This window comes from Globicephala melas, chromosome 19, assembly GCF_963455315.2.
Source record: "Globicephala melas chromosome 19, mGloMel1.2, whole genome shotgun sequence".
NCBI lineage: Eukaryota > Metazoa > Chordata > Mammalia > Artiodactyla > Delphinidae > Globicephala > Globicephala melas.
Genome location: NC_083332.1, coordinates 51544005 through 51566245, shown reverse-complemented (window position 1 = coordinate 51566245; position 22241 = coordinate 51544005). Strand labels below are relative to the sequence as shown.

Sequence of the window (22241 nt, the reverse complement as noted above, 5' to 3'; positions counted from 1 at the left end):
GTACAGCAGTGAAAACTTTCATACCTCACTGACTTTTCTCCCTGTTTCACCGTCCACCTATCACTCAGACTGAGGTATGTGTGTGCCCCCTATACATAGATAACCCCCCTCCATTTTAATGACCATTTAGTTAATATGGAATTATTGTGGGACAGAGATTGGTTGAGTGTCAAGATATTAATTTATAATTTTACAGTGAAGAAGATATTTCACGCTTGGCAAGCATGAAATCTAAACAAGGGGAATTAATTGTAGACTTTTAACGTTCAAATGTTATCAGACTACGATGCATCCACCCATCCTACATGACCATAAAGCGGCAAGACTACCTTCCCCTGTGCTGCACCTACCGGGACACCAACACTTGCATTTCGGTCTTTTCAAAAACTAATATAATAAATATTGAATTTACTGAATGCTTATTATACGGTAGGCAGTATTCTAAGGGATTTGCATGCTTGTGTTTAAACCTTACAGAAGCCATGAGTATCCTAGTCTAGTCACACAGACAAGACCCTTTAGGTTCAGAATTTCAGTGATTTGCCTGAGGTTAACTCAGCTGTTGGCATTGTGCACTGGACTCCAGGCCTGTTGGACTCCAAAATCATAAGCTTCTTTTGTTTATAATTGACACATTCTTTCCTTCACTCCACTTATATCTTCTGCAGTGTATTTTTTTTTTTTTTTTGGCTTGGTATCTATTCTTGAAATGACTCTGGGCAACTCTGTTCTGATTAAGCCTGTCTTGTTATATCAAGGTTTTTGAAGAACACTTCCTTCTGTCCCATTTTCATGCATGTTTTATACCTTTTTAATAAAAATACTGATTAGATGTTTAGCATCATGAATATCACACTCTAAAAAATCTGAAAATTAGACAGATTACATCACTTTCCTGTTGTGCTGGGGGATACGGTATTCAGACCCAGGTATCCTAGCTCTGGAGCCTATGTCCTTACCAGTAGGCTGTCCTGCCTCGTAGCACAAAGAGCCCTGAGAGGCTATCACTCTGCTGCTCCGTGAGCACACAGGGAACCCTCAACACCCAGCACCACATGGTTACATAGGAGGCGCTTCATCGATGTGTATAAACCAAAGAACTAACTTAGTCCCCCCACACAGCAGTCACTCATTTGAATGGATGCAGATACATTCAAATATACATATTTTTAGAAAAAGACAGCATTCTTGCTTTGGAGTTTTTTGATTTTTTTACTTTAACAAGGAATAAAAAGGAATATACTTTAATAGCAATATAATCAGAACAGTGCTTTTCATATTTCTTCTACAAGGTTTAAATCCTGAATAAAATTTCTATAGACCTTAAAAAAAATCTTACATTCTGAACAACAACAAAAAAAGTAAATAGATAAAATTCGCTTCTCTGGTAAAAATCTGATATGAGGCAACTTTTAAAAACCCTACACCTTTAAACTGAAAATATTTACCTATTATAAAATATTGTAGAAAAAAGCCTTAAAATCTAAAACTTAAACTAGTCTGTCAACTAATATTTGTTGTAAGAGCTAAATATACAGGCAATGCATTCCCTGCTGTTTGAGCACCTTACATTCTAGTAGGGGAGACAGACGCTAAACACGAAACAGGAATGGATGAAAATTCTGAAGACTGATAATGCTATGAAGAAATAAATTAGAAAATGTGACGGAGTGTATCTGGAACAGAAATTTATCTTGATGGATTAGGTGATTCTTTGTGTGTCTATTTTAAGGATGACTCTGCACAGCCCTATTCTCTTAATCGTCTGTAGATATCTCACTCCAGCATCTTCTGGCTCTATCACTTCGTTCTTAAACTTTGTAAGATTCCCTGTGATGTAGGAATTTTTATCAGATTGTCCCTGCTGTTTATCTCCTCTCATCTATTACGCATAGACCCCAGTGGCCCATTTTAATCTGCAGACACAGGTTTTTCTTTAGCTTGGAAAATTGCATATGCTGTGCGAGCAGCTATTGTTTCACTTTCATCCTTTTTATCCTTCTGGACTGCCGAGCATTCACGTCTGGTCTCCTCTGCATATCCTTTAACTGCTTTTAATCTCCCTTCTGATTTCTTTTAGGACTTGTTTTTGTGGGTCACGTGCTTCACTCACTTGCTCTTCCAGGGATGATTTCAAGTATCCACAAAGATCATCCTTTTTTAGTCTGGAAAAATCATACTTGTAGTTCCTCTAGGTCTTTTTGCTGCTTGGCTAGAATTTCCTTACAGCGCTCTTACTTAGTTTCATTCGGGATGGGGTCTGTCTCCTTGAATAGCTTCATTCTGGTTGTTTTGGTTTCTCTCCCACTTGACTGCTGTTGAATCAAGGGTTGTATATAGGGTTGCTTTTCTCGTCTGCTCGTTGATTCTCTGTCACTGCCTTCCTTAGGTGGCTGACGCCCAGAGAAGGTAGACAGCGTAGCAGCTGTCCTTGTCAGTGAAGCTGCCATCCAAATGCCCACCCAACCTCGGGATAGAGAGGACATGGTCCAAATTTCAGGATTCAGGACATCCTCACATTTCAGGTCATTCTCTCCTCGGCAAAGAGGGAACACAGAAGCACTGAGTTTTCAATGCTGCCCTTTCCCCACGGGGTCCAGGGGTCTCTGCAAGCCAAGCATTTTCCAGGAGCCACACAATTCAGGGTCTCCCTTAAGACTCTTCTAGGCTGGTCCCCAGACTCTCTTCCAACCAGAAGCAGGGAGTCTCACAACACTGTCTCACTGGCAGCCCCCAGGCACCCCACCTGGCTGCGCTAGACCGTCAACTCCCTTGTTTCAGGAAAGTCAATGGGTCGGAGCTAGAATCTGGAGAGAAAGGGAACTATGGGACTTTGCATCCATCTTCCCAGAGTTGAGTCCAGATGAAGTTAACAGCTATATTAAGTTGCTTATAAGCAGTACATAGTATCAGAGAGCTGCACTGACAACTGTGTTCATAGAGCCAGTGGACAAAAACATTTATCTTTCCTATTATCTGACTCCTGAAATGCCAACAACATGTAAGGGTTAGAACAGCACGGGTGGGGGAATTGTAGATAAATGCCTCTTACTTCATTGAAATCCTGATAAGACAATTATGTTTGGGATGTTTCCGGTTAGAAAAATTCTTAACTGACTCAGATTTTGCAGGTGGTCTTGCCTGTTAAAAAGTTAGCCTCAACTGTATCTTCCAACCAAGGGAATGGCTTCTGCTTTTGCAAAGAAATCTACCAAAAGTTCTACAAGAAAATAGAGTAACAAGAAAGTAAAATTCGTATGAAGCGCCTTTCTGTTTATTACGCAGAGAGAGGACTGTTTCTGGAAAGGATATGAAGTAAATGAAGAACAATTAAAACAAGAAGTGCTCCATGAAACTTCTTGTGGCTGTCAAAACAACAACAACAACAAAGAAAAACAAAACAAAACAAATAACTCAAAAGAAACCTAAGTAGTTTGGCCACACCTATGGAAAAGGGGCCACCTTAAAAAAGGATCTCAATGCCTTTAATCCATAAAGATAAATAAAGCTTGCCAGAAAATGGTGCAATGAATCAAAGGAGCCGTGCTAATGACCAGCAGGACATTTTTACCATCACAGGCAATTACAACAAGGATTCAACAACAACAACAGTTGGTGGAAAAGTCAAATGGCAAAGCAGACAGCAAATACTGTGTGGATAAAGGAGCAGTTTTTTTTATAAACGGTATTTATTTGCCAACCAAGCCTACTGCTCTGAGATACAACCTTGAGAACCTGATTAATGTACAAACTATTTATAGTGAGGCATCTCGGGGTAACCTGAGCTTCTCTTTTGCTTTCAGCATGACCTGTGTCACCTGAAGTGTCATCTGACTGGACATGTACAAAATCACAGTGTCCTTAAGTAACTGAATTAAACTTTCTTGTGTACCCTTTGGCTTTGAAGCAGGTTTTATATAAAATGTCCCTGAGATTGAAGTCCGTTCCTGAAGCTCTTCTGTGAGATGCCGTAGACATCCTCTTCCTTCTGACCACATACTTTATTTACATCTGGCCTAGATCTCCACTGCAAAAACCTGAGTTACTTCCTGGCTCTGCAGCCTCAGAAGAGATAAATGATCCCTATGTGGTCACTGCCTTTAAGTATACCAACGCTACTGCTCACAATGAGTGAAAACATCTTCAGGCTTTTAGAAAACTCTCCTAACATAAAAAACAATCTGTAAACACAACTCAGAACTTAATTTAATGAGTTTTGAATAAACAAAGCAAATGTAATGCAGCCTATTAATTATGGAGGAATATGAACCCAGTTTATTTGATGCAACCTGGCTCTTCCCACCATGATGTACCCACCGATTTTTGCTGTCAGTGGTCTTGCACCATTACATACCTGACATAAAAAAGTAATAAATAGTCGAACTTCACTCAGCCTCTGAATAGTAATTTTCAGTCATTTTGTAATAGGTTAAATTATATCATTATTCAAAATGTGGGCACATTTGCTACGAGAGGTTTTATGCAATTTCAAGAGTATGCAATGATCTTAATTGAGGTTTTTTTTTCATGTGGTAGAATTGTGACCCAATAAAAGCTTAATGAATTAGCAAAACAACTTTATACCTGCATATTTCCTTTGATTAATTACATAATTACATCGTAGAGAGATGTCTCTTTATATAATCTTTGAGTAAATAGGTCTCTTAAAGGAGCCGATTGAGGAATCATTCACTTTGGCCTCAGTACTTAACACATTTTGAACATGCTTAACAAAGAAACGACATCAGACTGCCTGCCTCTTCAGAAGGAAGAATAGAAAGAGAGGAATTGCTCCCTCTCTGTCATCCAGTACTCACTTCTACAAATGAGAATGGAATGTAGGAACACTTTTTGGCTCCAATCGTCATTAACAAGCATTACTGGCAGCTATCAAGCAAGGAGGATAATTTATAGGTAACAATATCTTACTCTGATGACATGGAAACCATCTCCAACCCTCTTTTATACTTAACAGACAACCCAAGCAGAATTCACATTTCACTGTCTTTCTTCTGACTAGTGCTATAGACCATCATTAGGCTGGCCGGTCCAGTATCTCTTCGCTGTGGCTGTGCCCTCTCTCCACCCCAAAGGTCCTGTATCCGTACCTCCTGTCAATTCCATCCTCTCTCTCTCATCCATCAACGCCTGGTCTTTAATAAATTCATGCACACAATAGCGTAAGTCCCTGATCATGGCTTTATTTTTTACTTATTCCTGGTACAGGTACATTTTAAAGCATGTCAGTAATTAAAGAAAGCAACAATTGCTTTCTCCTTTTTAGTTTAGAAATTATTTGAGTTTTATCATTGTATGAAGGCTTCTAGATTGTGGCAGCTGATAAATATATAATTTGGGATTTGTGACTTCGGCTTTTATCATTTAGTATTTTTTGCAGTGTAAGTTGAGCTCTGGTTTACGATGTTTGACGGCCAAGTGAAAGTGATGCAGGTGACGTCCTTGTCAAAGGCGTACACTTGCCCATCCCACCTGGAGCGTGTACTCATGATTATATGCACCTCTGACAAAATCCCACTGTCTACCTTATCATTTGCTCCATAGTTAATAGCAGATAATACGTTTCAGCGCCATGAGTGCTCTGTGCTTTTGGAACATGACACTTCTGATCGATGCTGGGGTGTCACGATGAGGAGAAAAGCTGTTTTTAAGTTTCTAGGTATGGCCAATTCAAAATGATGTAGCTGACTGTCTGGAAACGATTAAAGCCGCCACAAGGATGAAGTCATGCTAAGTACTGAAGATGGTCTATGACATTTTAATTATTAAAATTTTCAAAACTCAAGCTGCTGAATACAAAAAAATGACTTTAAGTAGATTCCTTACTTTTCTTGCTCTAAACTATACTTCTCTTTTAAAACGTGCTTTTAAAATAACGCCTCCATTATCTTAAGGGACGTTTCACAATATATTTACAAAATTGCAGTGCCCTTAGGTTACCTGGCTCATGTTTTTTCCTCACGTCTGGGCTCTTAAGTGAGTTTTACATGAACGGTTCCTGACACATTGAGATTGTTCTCAAAGCTCTTTATCGGAGACTGAGTAGATGTCCTTTCCTAGCTGACTACAGACTTTATTTATATCTGGGCTAAACCTCCACTGCGGTAATCTGAGTGTACTCCCTGGCTCCATGGCCTCAGAAGAGAGAAATGATCCTCAATGGTCATCAATCACCTCTAATATACAAAAGCTACTACTCAGGATGAGTGAAAATAATCATCCAGCTTCTACTCAAATAAATCATAAAACATATGATTCTAACACATAAAAGTATCCAGATATAGAACCCGGAGTTTAATTTTATAGTGAATTTTAAATATGAAAAGCAAATTTGATGTACTTTATTGAATACAGGAGTATCTAAATCGAGCTGCTTGGCAAACAGCTGGATCATCTCACCCTGGCTCCCGACTACTAATGACTACTAATGCCGAAGTTCTTGAGTCTTTAAATATTTTAAGTGTAGTAGGGAGTTAGAGATGGTTTCCATGTCACCATAGTAGAGCTTGATATTATTTCTAAAATTTACCCTCCTTTTCAACACCTGCTAGTAATGTTGATTAATAGTGACAGTAATCCAAAATTATTCCCATGATTCTTCCTAAGTTTAAGAAATGAGTACTGGAGAAAAGTGAAAGAGGGGAAGAATTTCCTTTATTTCTGGGTTTCCATCTAAAATGGCAGTGGATGGTCATATCCTTAAGTCTTTGGTTGAAAATAGGCAAATTATAACCCCTCCCAAAAAACTGGTCAATGTTTTTTTTCTGCTCCCTTAAAAGAAATTATAAAACGAAACAAGTATTTATTTTATTTTATTTTTATTTTTTGGCTGTGCTGCCCGGCTTGTGGGATCTTAGTTCCCTGACCAGGGATTGAACCCGGGGCCCGGCAGTGAAAGTGCTGAGTCCTAACCACTGGACTGCCGGGGAAGTCCCACCGTATTTTAATTTATTTTAATTTGGAGGATAATTTGGAACTATTTTATCCCAAGCAACATAGGGTACATTATACTCAATTAGATACACAGGAACATTTTGTATAATGATTATCTGTATGCCCACTAACCATAAATTCTGTGAGGGCAGATGCAGTGTCTGCCTTGCTGAGTGGCATTCTCTGTGTACACAACAGGTGATCACAAAGTATGTGCTAAATGAACAAGGGAGCCAAACAGAATTACAAAAATGAGAAACTTAGTTGATAAGTGTGAGCACATGAGAATGTGCCTTGCAGACCTCCAACTAGATGAGAGGAATTGACCAAGGGCCCCAGCTGCTGGGCTCTGAAATCCATCCTCATACTTGGGCCAGTGCCTTGCTTCCCATGGGCTGTTCCCAGGCAACAGCTGATCATAGCAGGGACTCTAAGGCAGACCCATCCTTTGGAAACATGGGACTCCTCTGATGGATGACAGACTCATGGGCTCCCCAAAGACTGTTTAACCTTTGTTGACTGCACAGAAGTCTAGGATGCTTCTGTCTAACTTTCCCTCCCTCTCTCCTTCACCTGAAGGCAGAGCTGCATGGCATCTGATGGCTCTCCCGGTCTTGGCAAGCTCTCTCCACACGTTCTCTTTCACAAGTGTCCCCTTAATAAAATCCTCACGTGGTTAATTTTGTCTTGCCAGTGGCTTCTTGGAGGACCCTGACTAACATAATAAGAAACTTCAAGATTGAGTAACTCTCTGGAAAACTACTAGTTCCCTTTTAGCATCAATTTTGCTATAAGTTAATATACCATATTACAATATAATAATATAGTACATAACATTTTGTTGTAAATTCATAAACCATACCATATGATCATAAATTTTTAGTCTCCTTTGAGTTACAAATGATTTGAATGTAATATTAGTCCTTGGCCAAGATCCACACCTCAGGCACGTACCAAACAAATTCTTACTTTTGAACTTGAATCTTAATTTTCAGCATGAGTGATATGCATTTTAATAACACTCTGTTCTTGAATGAAAACCTTAACATCTTTAATTCCTCATTAATCTGCGATATTCATTATAAAAAGGGAGACAAATATTTATATAATGAATGCTATTATTCTACTGTTTGATTAATACAATCCTCCTCATAAAATGCAGATCAGTTTCCCAATTCTTTTATAATATATTTGGCTTATTTCTATTCACACAAAATATCTTCATCAGCAACTCTGGCATTAAACTTGAAGATGTTATTTCCTCAAAAATATGATTTTATCAACATTATGCATAATTGTTAGAGTTTTCTATCTTGCATTTTACATTTTTATGTAGAATGCCTCATCTCAGACCTTGCTAGACTGAGGAGCTCTTGAAATCGGGATTGGTTATAATGATCTGATCGTTTAATTACTGTAGTTGAATTTATGTAACTTATACTATGAAACTCACTTGGGATGTTCCAATTAAGCTTCCAAGTATCTAAGTAGTACTTTACACATATTTTTTGTCTCCACTATAGCATCCTGGAAGAACAATGCAATGGATACTTCCCCTGCTTGCTTGGAGAATAAGAGCGTACAATACTTGTGCTTATCATAGTACTAGAAAGCCTATAAATATTTACCAACTTAACTATTAACCTTCTCAAGGGCCGATATTTTGATCATTCCCCCACAGGTCTGATCAAGCATTCTCAAGATTCGGAGATTATGTACAGGGAATGCAAGAAATGGTATATCAAGGTATAAGTAACTGAAAAGGTCAAAAAAATAAAAGATTCCATTCATTATCTTGGACAAAATATTCGAGGTTAGGGTCAAATATCAAACTAGGAAGGAAAACCAGACTACAGAAAGTCTCCCACCCCCACTTTTATAACTAAAAAGAAAATCCCTTTTAAAATGTACTGCCCCTCTTTCTGTTTAGTCCTTGCTGGCAAGTATAAAAAAAAGCACACATATTTTGATGTTAAAATGGCAAGAGTATGTTTCTACTTCAGTGCTATTATCAGAAGTAACTAGTGGATAGAAATAAGAATTATAAGGCATTTAGATAGACACTGGGTTATAAGTCATTGGGTTCTAGCAGGAGTGGCTGGCCACTGCATCTCAACAAGGCAGACAGGATCCAGGCCACAACCTAAAGCATATTCACTAAGCAGCAGAAAAGCAATTGCTTCCTCCTCCATTTTCTTTTAGATCTAATCCTAGTTTTATCATTAGATGATGATTTGTGTATCTGACAGCTGACTGATACACAGTCTGTTATTTCTACTTTTATTTGATATTCTTGAAGTGTGAGGGCAATGCCCTGTTTCATTATGCTGGACTGACGCATGGCACACGCCAGAGTGGCATTACTATCAAAGTGGCATGCTTGCTCATCTTGCAAAATGTCCCTGCTCACGATTACACATACCCCTGAGGAAGTACAGCTTCTGCCTCATTATCATTCACTTCAGAAATGAAATTATGCAAGAGATTTCTTTTGGCATGATGAATTTGCATGTGGCGTGTGTGTGTGTATGTGTCTGTGTGTGTGTGTGTCTATGTGTCTGACATATGACTCTTCTGGTCCATGTTTATGCATCATGATTAGGCGAAAGGCCATTCCTTTTACTTACCTAGAATCCTGCCCAGTACAAGGGATCTGACCGCACTGAGTTCTGTACCTGATGCAAGGTGGACTTGTCTCCTCGCTTTCTCATCAATCTATAAAATTGTTACATGAGGTGCAAACATCCAAACGGATGCCGTTGTTGAGAAGAGGACAGGAGGCAAAGGAAGACAAAAGAAAATGATAAAATAGGCAATAGTTAATATGGCCCCAAAGATTGAGGAAAACAAAGTTGTTAGCCATTTATACAGGTGAATATTATTTTCTAAACTATTTCTGTGCACCCTCAGATACCAGTGCACCCCACCTTCTATCCCCTTATATCACTTTATTTTTCTCCACTGTATAAGAAAGCCAAAATGGGGAAAACCAACAAAAAGATACAAGCTATTCTCATCTTGATATTTTTACTTAGCTGGGTATTTTCACTTGAGTCATTCAGCTAAGAAATTTTCCTCTACCTAGAGGGTTGAAATATTAGTGCTTTTCTTCAAAAGCTGGTAGAGTGAATAATTCAACTTTCTCTGCTGTAATTCACATCATTTTAAAATTTATTCTGATATTGCAATCATTAATTTCTGTGCTAGAATTATGGTTGCATGTATACCCATCTGAAGTAAACTGGTTTCATTAGAGTAGCAATGGTCTTACCAATAGCATAATATGGTAAACTAGAAAGTACTTCCCTCCTGAGTAAAGCAAAACAAATAGGAAAGTTTGGCAATTTTAAGTATCAAATATTAATAATATTTTGGACAGAGTCTTATTGCTTAAAAAAACTGAACACATCTGATGGTCTATGATCTATCCAAGAGCAGCAACTGAAAGGATGTCTTTGTTTAATCTATCCATTATCCAATTTCTGCTGTAGGTCCTTCTTGCTGGGGAGCATAATTTTAACCATTGCTTCTGTTGCATTTTCTCTATTACCTCCACAAAGACCACTGCTTCTTCCCTGTTAATCTTTACGTGGTGAAGCTGTCCATCAGCCATGTTTTTGAAATCAAAGTTAACCACATCGGGTTCTTGATGTCTGTTTAGCTTGTACCTGATCTGCAAACTTCCTAAAGTAGGGGGAAAAAGTTATATTTTAGTTAAAATTGTATTTTAAAAACTACTTACAAAAACTCAAGAGTCCTTTTTTGATATTAATTTCTGGGCGAAAGTTCACAGTAGTTCATTTGCATGTACACTTTCCTCATAATCCCTAGAAGTCAGTTTCCATGTGAAATTGAACTATTTTCAAAATCAAGAGCAAATATGCTGCGAATAAGCAGGCTCTTTCCTGCAAAATTTTAATTTGTCAAATATGTGATTAAGCATTTGCAAATCTCCGTACTAGCCTCTAACTTAAAAAAAATAAGATTTAGTATATTATGAAGTGCCGAACTACTGTGGAATATTGCAAGAACGTTGCTTCTATCATCTCATCTTTCAAAAAAAATACATCTACCATTCCTGAAATGCAACTGATGAATGGAATTATTATAAGCAAACACTACTCACTTAATTGCCTGCAAAGATGTCAATAAAATTACTTCACAGGATATCTTCCAGTTTAACAGAGAAGATGTCCTAATATATATAGATAAGCTTCAAGCTCAAAATGTATACAGTGAGGAGACATATACTTATTGAACAATATTATTTTTATTTTGGTGTTCAGTGACCTTGGGCCATATTTGATTTAGTTGAAATGATATATTCACATGTTTGTATGTTCGTTTGTTTTCCTCACCCAGAGGATTTACTCATAAAATTTTTATCTCTAATCCAGATAAAGGGAAGAGAACAATAACAGTAAGTGGTTTTCTGTAGCACACACGTCCTAAGCCACATACCATTACCCTGTATCGATGTACTAGCATTTCCCGTGACTACTTTATGGCCGAAAATCAGAACCAACAGATTATTTTGTGGACGTTTTCTTACACATAATGCTAGTTTGTTAACATTCTCTCAAAACTTCTCTACTTTGATTCAAAGGAAATTACTTGTTATGTACAAATAGGCAGCTTATTTCAAAATGAACCACACAACTGATACTGATGCATGGAAGAGTAAAGTGATCCTAGCAATGATAAAATATAATAAATATTTTATCTACATAAATTAAAAATTCACACTGATTGTGTTAAATTACCAAAATTATAAAGCGATACAGGCATTTTAAGTGTTTTAAATAGTCCTTTTAGATTAAGCTGATAGGACAGTACTGAAAACACAAAACTGAATACACAGGACAGGCACACTTCTTTTCCTGTTTGTAGTTTGAGCAGCGGGACCATGAGAAGGATCCACATTGTTCCTGACCTAATGTTCTAACCCAGTTTTCCCTCGTCTGAACAGCACTCACCATTTTTGGCAATGATAACTGAAAGGTATTCTTTATAAAAGGAGTTGACGTAGAGCAGCAAGCTCGGGGTCCGTGTGGTGCGGAAGCTAAACTCGATCGTTTCCCTGCTTAGCCTCATGTCACCGTGAAATGAAGCCGCGTGGGAGCTGGAATTTTTACTTAGGGAGTAATTTTCTTGAAAATTGTAAATCACAGATGAGCCAGATCCAAAATAGGCAGAAATCTCTGAAATGATAAGTACATTTTACGTGAAAAAATTTAAGAAACAAGGATGTTGCCTCGGTTATACTGATACTTTTCAAATTTAAAAAATAACTATCCGAACTTTTAAAAATCATTTTACTTACACAAGATTAATATCCTAAATTCGCACATAAACACACACACACACACACACACACACACCCCAAATAGATTTGTATAAAAGTGAAGAAGGTGGTGGGAGAGGTAACTAGTTCGGGATCCCAGAACTCTGCTTTCCTCCATTACTATACAGGGCAGGTGTTGAACATGAGCTTCAGATGATGCTCACGGATAAATGTAGCAACATCTCCACTCCCTCAGGGCTTTAGGTTTTTTGCCTGTTTATTATTTTTACTCTCTATAGATACACGTTTGAGATACTACATAACATGTGGATGCAGAATAATATTCCTGATTACACTTAGCAAGATGAACTGGAAATCATTTAGATCCAGAAAATAAAGGCATCCTCTTATAAAGACATGAGGATGTAAAGACACAGGTCTTAGTTCTAACTTTAAACGTGAGAAGCATAGAATGGGAGCAGCAGTGATTGATTACCACAGGTTGATTTCAAACGATAACTTATTCCTGATAAAAAGTAGATGACCTGAAGAGTGCACTTTGGCCAACTTTCCATTAAAAAATCTCAAAGGCTTTCATTGCAAATCAGGGACTGATTCAATTTGCAGCCAGTTTTCGTTAGCCTCCTTCAGGTAAAGGTTCAGTAGCCCAGAAACACTTAAATAAAGCAACTGGATTAAACTGGTTGACATTTTTCTATGAGGAACTATAGCAAACGTTTGTCTATTCATGGAAGTCTGTTCAGAACGCTGAGTACTACACTCAGTTCGTTCCTTCTTCCATGACACGGAGCAGTGAACAAGACCAGCTGAAAAACAGTCCACTGTTTCACTTCACCAACAGACAGTCGGCATTTCACAGAGCAAAACGACCAAGTATCTCTATTTTGTTACACATCAATACTGAATGGAAACGTTATTTATATTCCTGGAAGTAATATTTGTTTGGTAAAACAACAAAGCTTCCTAAATGTCTTTGCACTGCTGACCATCTTCAAAAATAACAATAATGCTTTTAATGATTTGAAAAATGAGAACTGCCCATGGGACTGGTTGTTGACACCCATATTACTTAAGAGCATTAGCTGTAGATAGAAAAGATCAGACTGCGCAGCCAACACTCTACAACACCTAGAGGCGACTATTACAGGGTTTACCATCGATAAACACGGTGTTCAAAGAACCGCGGCAAATATTTAAGTAATGAAATGTCATTGGTATAAAATAGGCCATTTGCCAAAAAAAAATTCAGAAATGGAAATACTTTTGTTTCAAATAGCTACAGAGAAAAAGAACCGTGGGAGGTTTTATTCACGTTGGATTGTCTTGCTGCTGGGGCACCCACGTCACACTCACCGTCTGAGCAGAACGGCCCTGCGTATGCAGAGGAGGTGCAGTCACAGGAGAAGCCGCTGGGCTTTTCCCTGCACTTCCCGCCGTTGTGGCACAACTTCCCGTAGCTGCTGCAGTGCCCTCTGCAGCCCGGCTCCACTCCCGGAGTCACCTTGGCTCTTTCTTCCAGGTCCAGGGCCATTCCGTTCAACTGCAGAGACCGAATGCATCCCAGAAAGCCCCTCTGTCGGGTGGCCGTTCCACCTAAAAGGGAAATACTGCAAATGCAAACACGTTCCTAGGTGTTTTGTTCAGGATTTTAAGACCACACAAAACTGAGGCCTCACGGAGGGCGGCCAAAATCATGGCCTTAACAGAGAACCACTGGAGTCTGAAGAGCCAATATACTTTTAGAAGCACGATTTGTGACAAAATAGTAGAAGAATTCAAAAAGATAAAACACTGATTCACGTTTTTTTCCCAAAGGTTGAATTTGTTATAGATTTGTTTTCTAAAAGAGTTCTATTAAACTTTAAATTGGAGACTTTTTTTAATCAGTCTCTTTATTTTAAAGAACTTAAAGGCTCTTTCATTCAAAATAACAGTGATATGCATTGATATTCTTATGTAGAAACTAACCTTTTTCTTGCAATTTTAAATAAGCATATATTTGTGGGTAAGTGTGGTTCGTCCTTCACATTGAAACCTGATCCTGATGCCGGGACAGTTTTAATTTAGTGAGAACTATGAAGGAATCCTTGAGTTTTTCTAACTTGACTGTGCGTTGATGTGAGCTTTTGGTTGTTATCTTTTCATCAAAAACACACAGCATCACTTTGAGCACCAGAGTATTTGCTTCTGTCAGGCATATTTCCCAGTGAATTTTTTCTAAGTGTTGGACCAATGTTCATTGTTAGAGATTCTCAACGAAATCAGGAAAGGGGATTAATGAGGACACACAGTGGTGTAACATTTATTGAATAATATATAACAACATGTATTTACCACGTCACCCTTGAAGAGGTTTACAGTGTTTGGGTAGAATCAGACCCTGCTACTCTAAGGCAGAGGTTCTCAAACGTTAAGGAATATGAGTACCACATGGAAAGGCTTCTTAAAAGACAGGGTCAGGGGCTTGTCCCAAGAAATACTGATTGTGTGGACCAGAAAAAAAGGCTGTGAATCTAAACGGTCAACAAGCACACTGGTGAACCTGATGCAGACAGTCACTTAAAGCACTATCTTAATGGGAATGTAAGCTCTGGGTACACTTGCACATACACTGGTGCCCAGGAATACGTACATTAATGATCAGAATTTGAAGGAGGAAAATAGTGTCCTAATCTAAATAATCTGGGTGGTTTACCCAGAGACAGTTAGGTGGTCTTGGGGCCTCTCAAAAGGAGCTTCATCTTTGAACAGACGATGCTGCCTCACCTCCAGGATCCTACACCTGCTCTGTACCTGTTCTCTCTCCCCGGAATGTGTTAACTCTCCCTACACGCCCACCCCCAACTTCATTTAGCTAGTTCCTAATCTAGCCTCATTTACCTAAGGTCTCCTATTCTCAGAGATTCAACAGGTTTTTTGGTTTTGGTTTTTTGTTTATTTTTTGGTATTTCAGAACCAAAATTTGGCCAGAAAGACCCTAAATAAGTACGTCTTTGTCATCGTCTAGCAAGCTTTACTTTTGTACAGTGTTCCTTGTATCTTATCAGTGTATCTCCATCAGAATACACATTCAATAAGGGCTATTTCAATCACACTATATCCCCAGAACAAAGAACAGTGCCTGACACATAATAGCTGTGCAACTGTTATAATTATCTATAATTATAATTATGTATAATTATAACTAATTATCAATTAATATTGATAATAATTATTACTTCTCAATGAATTTACTGTTAGTAAATAATTAACACACTCATTCACTAAACCAGCTGTACCTTAGGAGTAGTAGATGGGAGCTTGGTGCTTCCAAAGTTGAAGAGAGGTACAGCCTTTCCTCACAGGGATGTTTGGGTCCCTGGGACTGAGATTGTCGATAAAACTCAATAAATATTTCTGAATCAATTAATTCTACGTTTTTGGATAATGAAACACCATGAAAAGGACAATAAAAGAATTTCTGAGAATTCTGAACTCATGGTACTAATGCTATTTAGTCTTATATTTCAAATGACTGTATTTAAATATCTGTATTCAAATGGCTTCAGTTGACATAATTTGCGTCTTTTCAATGAAGAATATGAAAGTCTTAAGGGTGTGGGTCATATTTTCTATTTATAGATCCAGATGAAGTATGGTACGGAGCCAGACGTCTTACAATTCCAGTTTATGTGGGCAAGGAAGAGAAGGACTTGCTTTTATCCCAGAGTTTCAGAATTGCTGACACAATTGTTTCATCCGTCCTACATTTACTCAATCTCCTGCCATCCTTGAAGTCTCTCTTCTCCCCTTACCTTGAGAACATCTTTTCTCTTCCTTCCACATCAAAGCTGCTGCTAACTCAACTCAGTAAGAAAGTCTAGGGCTCAGTCAAGTCTGTGACAGAAATTCTTTCGGCATTCTTGCTGGAGTTTTCTTTCCTGGGAAAGGAAGGCAGCCTGCAGCCTTGGTTTTAGCTTTGGCCCAGGCACTCTTTGGAGGAGGGCCAGACACAGCGAAATCTGGATTAGAGGTGTATTCCTGGTGTATTTCATGGACTTCGTGTTACAGTATTTTAAATCACAGTGTAGAGTTTATAGTACACAGTAACATTAAATCATGGCCTGTTATGCATTTGTCACTCTGAAACATCTACAGTCTCTCTGATTTAGGGGTTTGTCTCATTCTACCAGTGACATAATAATAACTAAATAACCCAGAGTCCAACAACTGAATAATCCATCTTCATTGGTTCCAATTCATTCATTCTTGTTTGTTTTCTGCTGTTTTGTTTCAGGTGATGAGGAACTAGAGGCATAGAAAAGTCCAGGGACTAGTCCATGGGCATAGCTGAGAAATTTTAGAATAAACACGTTTAGTCAGAGGCAGAGTTAAGACTAAAACCTACAGTTGGCCTTTCGCTACAAGGCCGCCCCTTTCCTCTCCATATAAGAATATGGTCAAAGAAGAAAACTTCCATTTTCTTCTCCTCGGATCACTTTTGGTTTGAATGGCATTTCAGTTCTGCAAGCTTTATTTAGCAGCTCTTTGCTGGACACTGTCTGACATTGGAGGTACAGAGTTATATGCAACTAATCGTGGTCTCAGAGATCTCACAGTCTAGTAATGGATTTAGACAGAGAGACGTGAGCACAACATGGTGTCAGTGGCAGAAACAGATACCCCGTGGAGAGGAAGGTCAGAGGATGGGGATATTAACAGGTGAAAATACACATGTAGACATGGGAAATACATGCCTAAGGAGCATCCGTAATAGCGAGACGGAAATCAACAGTTTTGTAAACAGGACTTCTTAATTCCACACTTTTAAAGAGTTAATGGTTGCCTAATCAAACAGTTCTAAACTACTTTTTTAAATTACCAAAAAAATGTAATGTCTAATTAGATATAAACATTTACAGCACACATGTATTGAGGATTTTTACTTTACCATTAGGGTTCAAGTTAATAACCTTTTATTTTAAGATGTAACTGTTCAGGAAAACACGACTAATGTAAATAGGATTGGGCCTGAAAGCTTAATTAAAGATTCCAATGACTTTTCTGGGTTAGAGTATGTCCAATTAAAATGAGTTGCAGTTTGATTAATTGATTCTGGATGTTTCTGCTGAGTTACTGTGTTTGGAACTGTCTTCCAATTAATTTTCTATCAATTTACCTGCCATACTATAGCAGATATAATGGATTCCGTAACTTCACAAACACTGACTGTTCTGTGAAACAAATAGCCAACGTTTCTACGTGGATGAATATAACTGAATCTGTTCCCTTACATAACAGTATTGGGATACTGCACCTAAATAAGTGCGCAAGGTGCTGCGTAGAGACTGAGCCCAATCCCTTTATCACATTCCACACTCTCAGGAAGTTAGACTAAGTGACAGATGCTACTGTCACAGAGTACAAGCTGGCTCTTTCCTATGCCAATTTTCCACTACTTTTGTGGCAGGAAGACCTTTCATTTTTTAATGGCAAATTATTTATGTGCTCTGCTTGAATATTACTGAGGATTAACTGGGAACAACTGTGTAATTTGCCCAGGGGCCTTAGAGGAAAAAAGAAATCAAGATCCCCACACTTCTCTTCAAAATCCAAAGTTACAGAAGCTTGTCAGAGTACAGGGGTTCTCTCTGACCAGGGTGCTGTGCAGAGAAAGGCAGGGAAGGCCCTGATCATGGGTCACCTGGGGGCAGGGAAGTGACTGGGCATGAGGGCTGGGCCACGACCAAGTCAGGGGACTGACGGGAAAAGCGGTCCTCTGTACATCACGCGTTGGACCTTCAGTCCTGTCCTTCCCAGCCATCCCCTAGGTCTGGGGAAGATGCAGCCCTGCAGCAAGGATGGTATCAGTTAGTGTAGAAAGCTGTGAGCCTGGAAGCCCAGCTATAATTTTGCCATGGAATGTTCCTCACTGAGCAAAGCCTTTGGCGGGCTGGGAAGAGGAGGACTGTTTTCCCTCACGTTTAAAGAACGATCATGGTTGAAAGAGGCAGGTGGTGTAAGCAACCGTGTCACAGGCAGAAAATTCAGTCACTTTTCCCTGAACCAGAGTCAGTGGTGAGCACACGTCCCAGTGGTAGTGGCAGCAGGGAAAAATGGGTCTACTCAGACTTAAGGCCACAGCACTGTCTAGTTTGACCATACTAAGGTCTATTTCAAAGAAATGAATGTTGGTGGTATTAGTCACATTCTCTGATTTCAAGAGATCGCATCTGAATTCTGATTTTAGTCAACAGTCACTCAGATTTGCTCGCTAGACACAGAAAAGTACACTGGGAGCTTCTTTGGCTAATCGTGAAAAAGACATCTCAAGGAGGGGAGAAGAAAATAATTGAAATAAATTGATATGATTACATTAAAGAGAAATGTGAGTTTTATTGCACTGCACTTTGGTAATGGGGGAACATATTTACGACTACAAAAGAAAATTAGTCTGTAATAAAAATTATTCAAACATAAAGTTGTTTGGCATGCTCTTCCTGTAACTATATTTTAGCCTATCAAAAACAAACCGAAAGCAAAAAAAAAAATCTAGAATATATTATAATTGAGAACTTCTGCTCATCAAAAGACACCATTAACAAATGTGAAAATGCAATCCACAGAGAAAAAGGAAAATATCTGTAGTGAATTTACCTGAAAAGGACTCATCCAAAATATATAAAGAATTCTACAATTTGTTTTTAAAAGAGGACAACCCTGTAAAAATGGGCAAGAGATCTGAAGAGCCACTTCATGAAGGACGCTGCCCAAATGGCCAACAGAGATTTGGTAGAGTCTCCTGATGCTTGGCAGACGCTCATTCCTGTGACCCAATAACTCCATCCCACGTGCACACCCCACAGATATACAAGCATATGTTCACCAAAAGACCAGCACAACAATGTGTTTGTAACATGCAACTTTGAAAGTATACAAATGCCCATCAACAGTAAATAAATATCTTTGTACTGGCACTGCCAGTGTCCCAAAAGCTCCCCAGGCCATATGAGTGTGTAAGTAGGTTGAAAACCAGCTTTCAGAGCTTCAATATGCTTAGAGTTCAGCATTAACCTTTGAGTATGGCATTTAGAGATTGTTTGCTCTTGACACTTAATAAATATTTGTAGATCTGATGCAGTTCGAATGCAATGCAAATGACTTGTGAGTCTACGGCAGGAGTCCTTACTTCTCCTTCGGGCCCTGGTCCCAAAGTATCGAAATGAAGTTTGCCCCGTTTAATAACCTGTCAGTGAAAAATTTAGGCTGCAAACAAAAATTTTAGAGCTGGTTGAATGAAAATCAATTCAAGGCTAATTTAAGACGCTTCTAAGAAAAATGCTGAGTTTACAAGCCAAAACAGAAAATGACCACTGTCACAATTCATAAAAAAATGACTGATTCTTTTCTCTGCCTCATTTCCGTGGTTGGAGCATGTCTGTGGGTGTAAAATCACAGCAGTGACTCTCAACATTGAATGCTCAGTGTTTACAAGGTCAAGGGCATATGTTAATCACACCAATCAGCATCATGTTGCTAAACTTCTTTTTTAAGGTAGGGAATAGCACCTCTGAATAGGACTATTTAACTAAGATATGTCATAAATCACACACATACAAAAAAGGACAAAGTGAGAGAACGTGAAAAGGTTGGTGAAGACCCAGTGCCATAATTTAGAACAAGAATAGAGAAAGATGGGCTACAAATAGGAGGGGAATCATCATTTTTACACTGAAAAGCAACGTAATGGTTGAGATTATTTGGGGGAAGGGAAGATGTTCATTGCATTGTTGCTACTGTTCCTCATCTGACTATCACACTACATTAATGCTAACTTTTTCATACAAGGATTTCTGTTCATTATTTTATTACTCCTTCACTTCGCAGGCCATCCTACAGTTTAGATTAGTTGAAGATAGTTGTGCCAATATTGGGAACTGCAGGGGTTGTTGAAGTCCTTCTGTTATAATTCTGTGGTGTAGGCTAACACCAGCTGAATCTCCAAAACTACCTATCATTTCCTTATTCCTATTTCAGCTGCCATATAATTGTTGCCCAGCTGAATGACGTTTTTAGTCATGCTTTCTATTTATTTTTACTCATTTTGTTCAGAAGTTAAAGCATTAGTCTTGCCTCAGAGTTTCACTCTGAGGTGTGAACACACTTTATGATTGGTCTTTAGGGGAGAGAGTGAAGCAAGCAATGGAGAAAAGCACATTGGATTCTTTCATGTTATCCTATCGCAGCAGTCACTTCTGAGAGACTGCCAAAAACTCTAATCTCAAAAAAAAGTAACATCGACAAATATCATCAACATAGGTCTGCCTATGGGAGCACAGGGAGCTGGAGAAAATAATTTAATTCAAAATTAACATATATTCAAATATCTGCAACGTTCTACTTGTAGGTAAAAGTATTAAAGATAGTATCTCAAACAAACAAATTTCTACATTATCGAAATTTCTACTGTTTCATATTTGTAGTACTATAAAATAACTTCATTTAGTATTTGAAATATTCCACAACAGGTTTAATGTTTTGTGCAATATTTGTTTACAAACAGGAAGGTGAATTTTTGGTAAAAGCTGCTAAATGCTGGGGTAATAACATAATCTAACTTTGACAGACTGATACTAACTTGGTCTTTCAGTTTTGCCCTGTAGTTATAAAAACTGTGTTTCCACATAATTTAAAACATCATCATCATCATCATGGGTCTGAATTTAAACATTTTTATTAGGGAAAAGAAAGTGACGCTGAAAACTGTAGACTTACTCTTCGCAATGATATCTATCTCATTCATTTGTCCTGATACCTAAATACAAATGAGAGTCGTTATGCACGGTTGAAAATACTGATTAGTCATAATTATTTTTTAATATGGATGGGCGAACTACAAATTAAGCTCTTGAACCTGTAAGTAAGGGAAATGAAATTGCCCTTTAAAATTTTAACCAGAAAATCAATTATATTGGATTAAAGCGGAGCCAGTCACCCAAGGATCACTGGCTCTGAGAGCAGACTTAACTCCAGCACTTTGAAGGTATTAACACACGGGCAAACAGTTTCTAAGACAATGTCCTTCTACATGTGACGCACTGGCACAGAACATATGAACAAAGCAGCCAGATTTCCTCGTGAGAGTGTGATTATGGGGCGAGTGGAACCTCATTGAAGGAGGTGGGATATTTTCTCTGGACTATGAAGAAAAACCAGGGGTCTTTTCCAGCCTGGCACAAGTGTGGTCTGTATTGTATATGTGGGACCAGGGGACAGCTTTAATCATGCTACAAGTTAGGATTAAGGAAGAAAACAAGAAAAGTTAACTTCAGGTGAAATTAAAGACTGAGAAATGATGTGAGTAACGCAAAGACCTTGCCAAAGGTTATTAGCAGGAGTAAGAAGAGTGAAACACTAACAGCGATAACCGACTCACTAGCAAGTGGTGTGCATCTCCATGTAAAATATGTCCCAACTCTCTTTATCACCATTTCCCCTTTAGCCCGTGCCACCACGATCTCTCATGGGGACTAATGCCGTGGCCTGCTTCTACCCTTTCCTTCCATCCATTTTCCTCACAGCAGTAAGAGAGAACATGGAAAACGTAAATTAGACCATGCCACTCGTCTGATGCTTTAGAACAAAATCCAAATTCCTCACCATGGCCTTTGCACCATCCTCCTCTCACACCAATTCTCTCCTCAGCCACCACGACTTACTCCTTAACTCCTGAGAAGTTCATTCCCACCGCCTGGAATTCTCTTCCTTCGGATATTCCCAGGGTTCCCTCTTCTGCTTCATCTGGCCTCTGTTCCAATGTAAGGTCCTCAGAGAGGACTTCCATGAACACCCTACTTGACATAGAAGCCCCCCAAACCAAACTGTTGCCTGATGCCTTACTTTACTTTTTACTTTATTGTATTTATCATTACCTGAAACTTTATATACATGCACACACACATACAGACATATGTGTGTATGCATGCCTGTGTGTGTATATGTAAAT

General features: G+C 38.6%; 1 protein-coding gene across 4 annotated transcripts in view; it reads right to left on the bottom strand.

Annotated features, from left to right (window-relative positions):
- CNTNAP4 (contactin associated protein family member 4) overlaps positions 1-22241 on the bottom strand; it is a 264163-nt gene that overhangs the window by 8656 nt on the left and 233266 nt on the right. For all 4 annotated transcript variants that reach the window (XR_009559901.1, XM_030863289.2, XM_060288512.1 and 1 more), the window contains 4 exons: positions 13610-13849; positions 11928-12152; positions 10502-10635; positions 9579-9666 (listed from right to left, as the gene is read on the bottom strand). Coding sequence is in view for 3 of the 4 variants with exons in the window: in XM_030863289.2 (XP_030719149.2) it covers positions 9579-9666; positions 10502-10635; positions 11928-12152; positions 13610-13849 (687 nt within the window). In the remaining variant the exon portion in view is untranslated. The remainder of the gene's footprint in view (positions 1-9578; positions 9667-10501; positions 10636-11927; positions 12153-13609; positions 13850-22241) is intronic.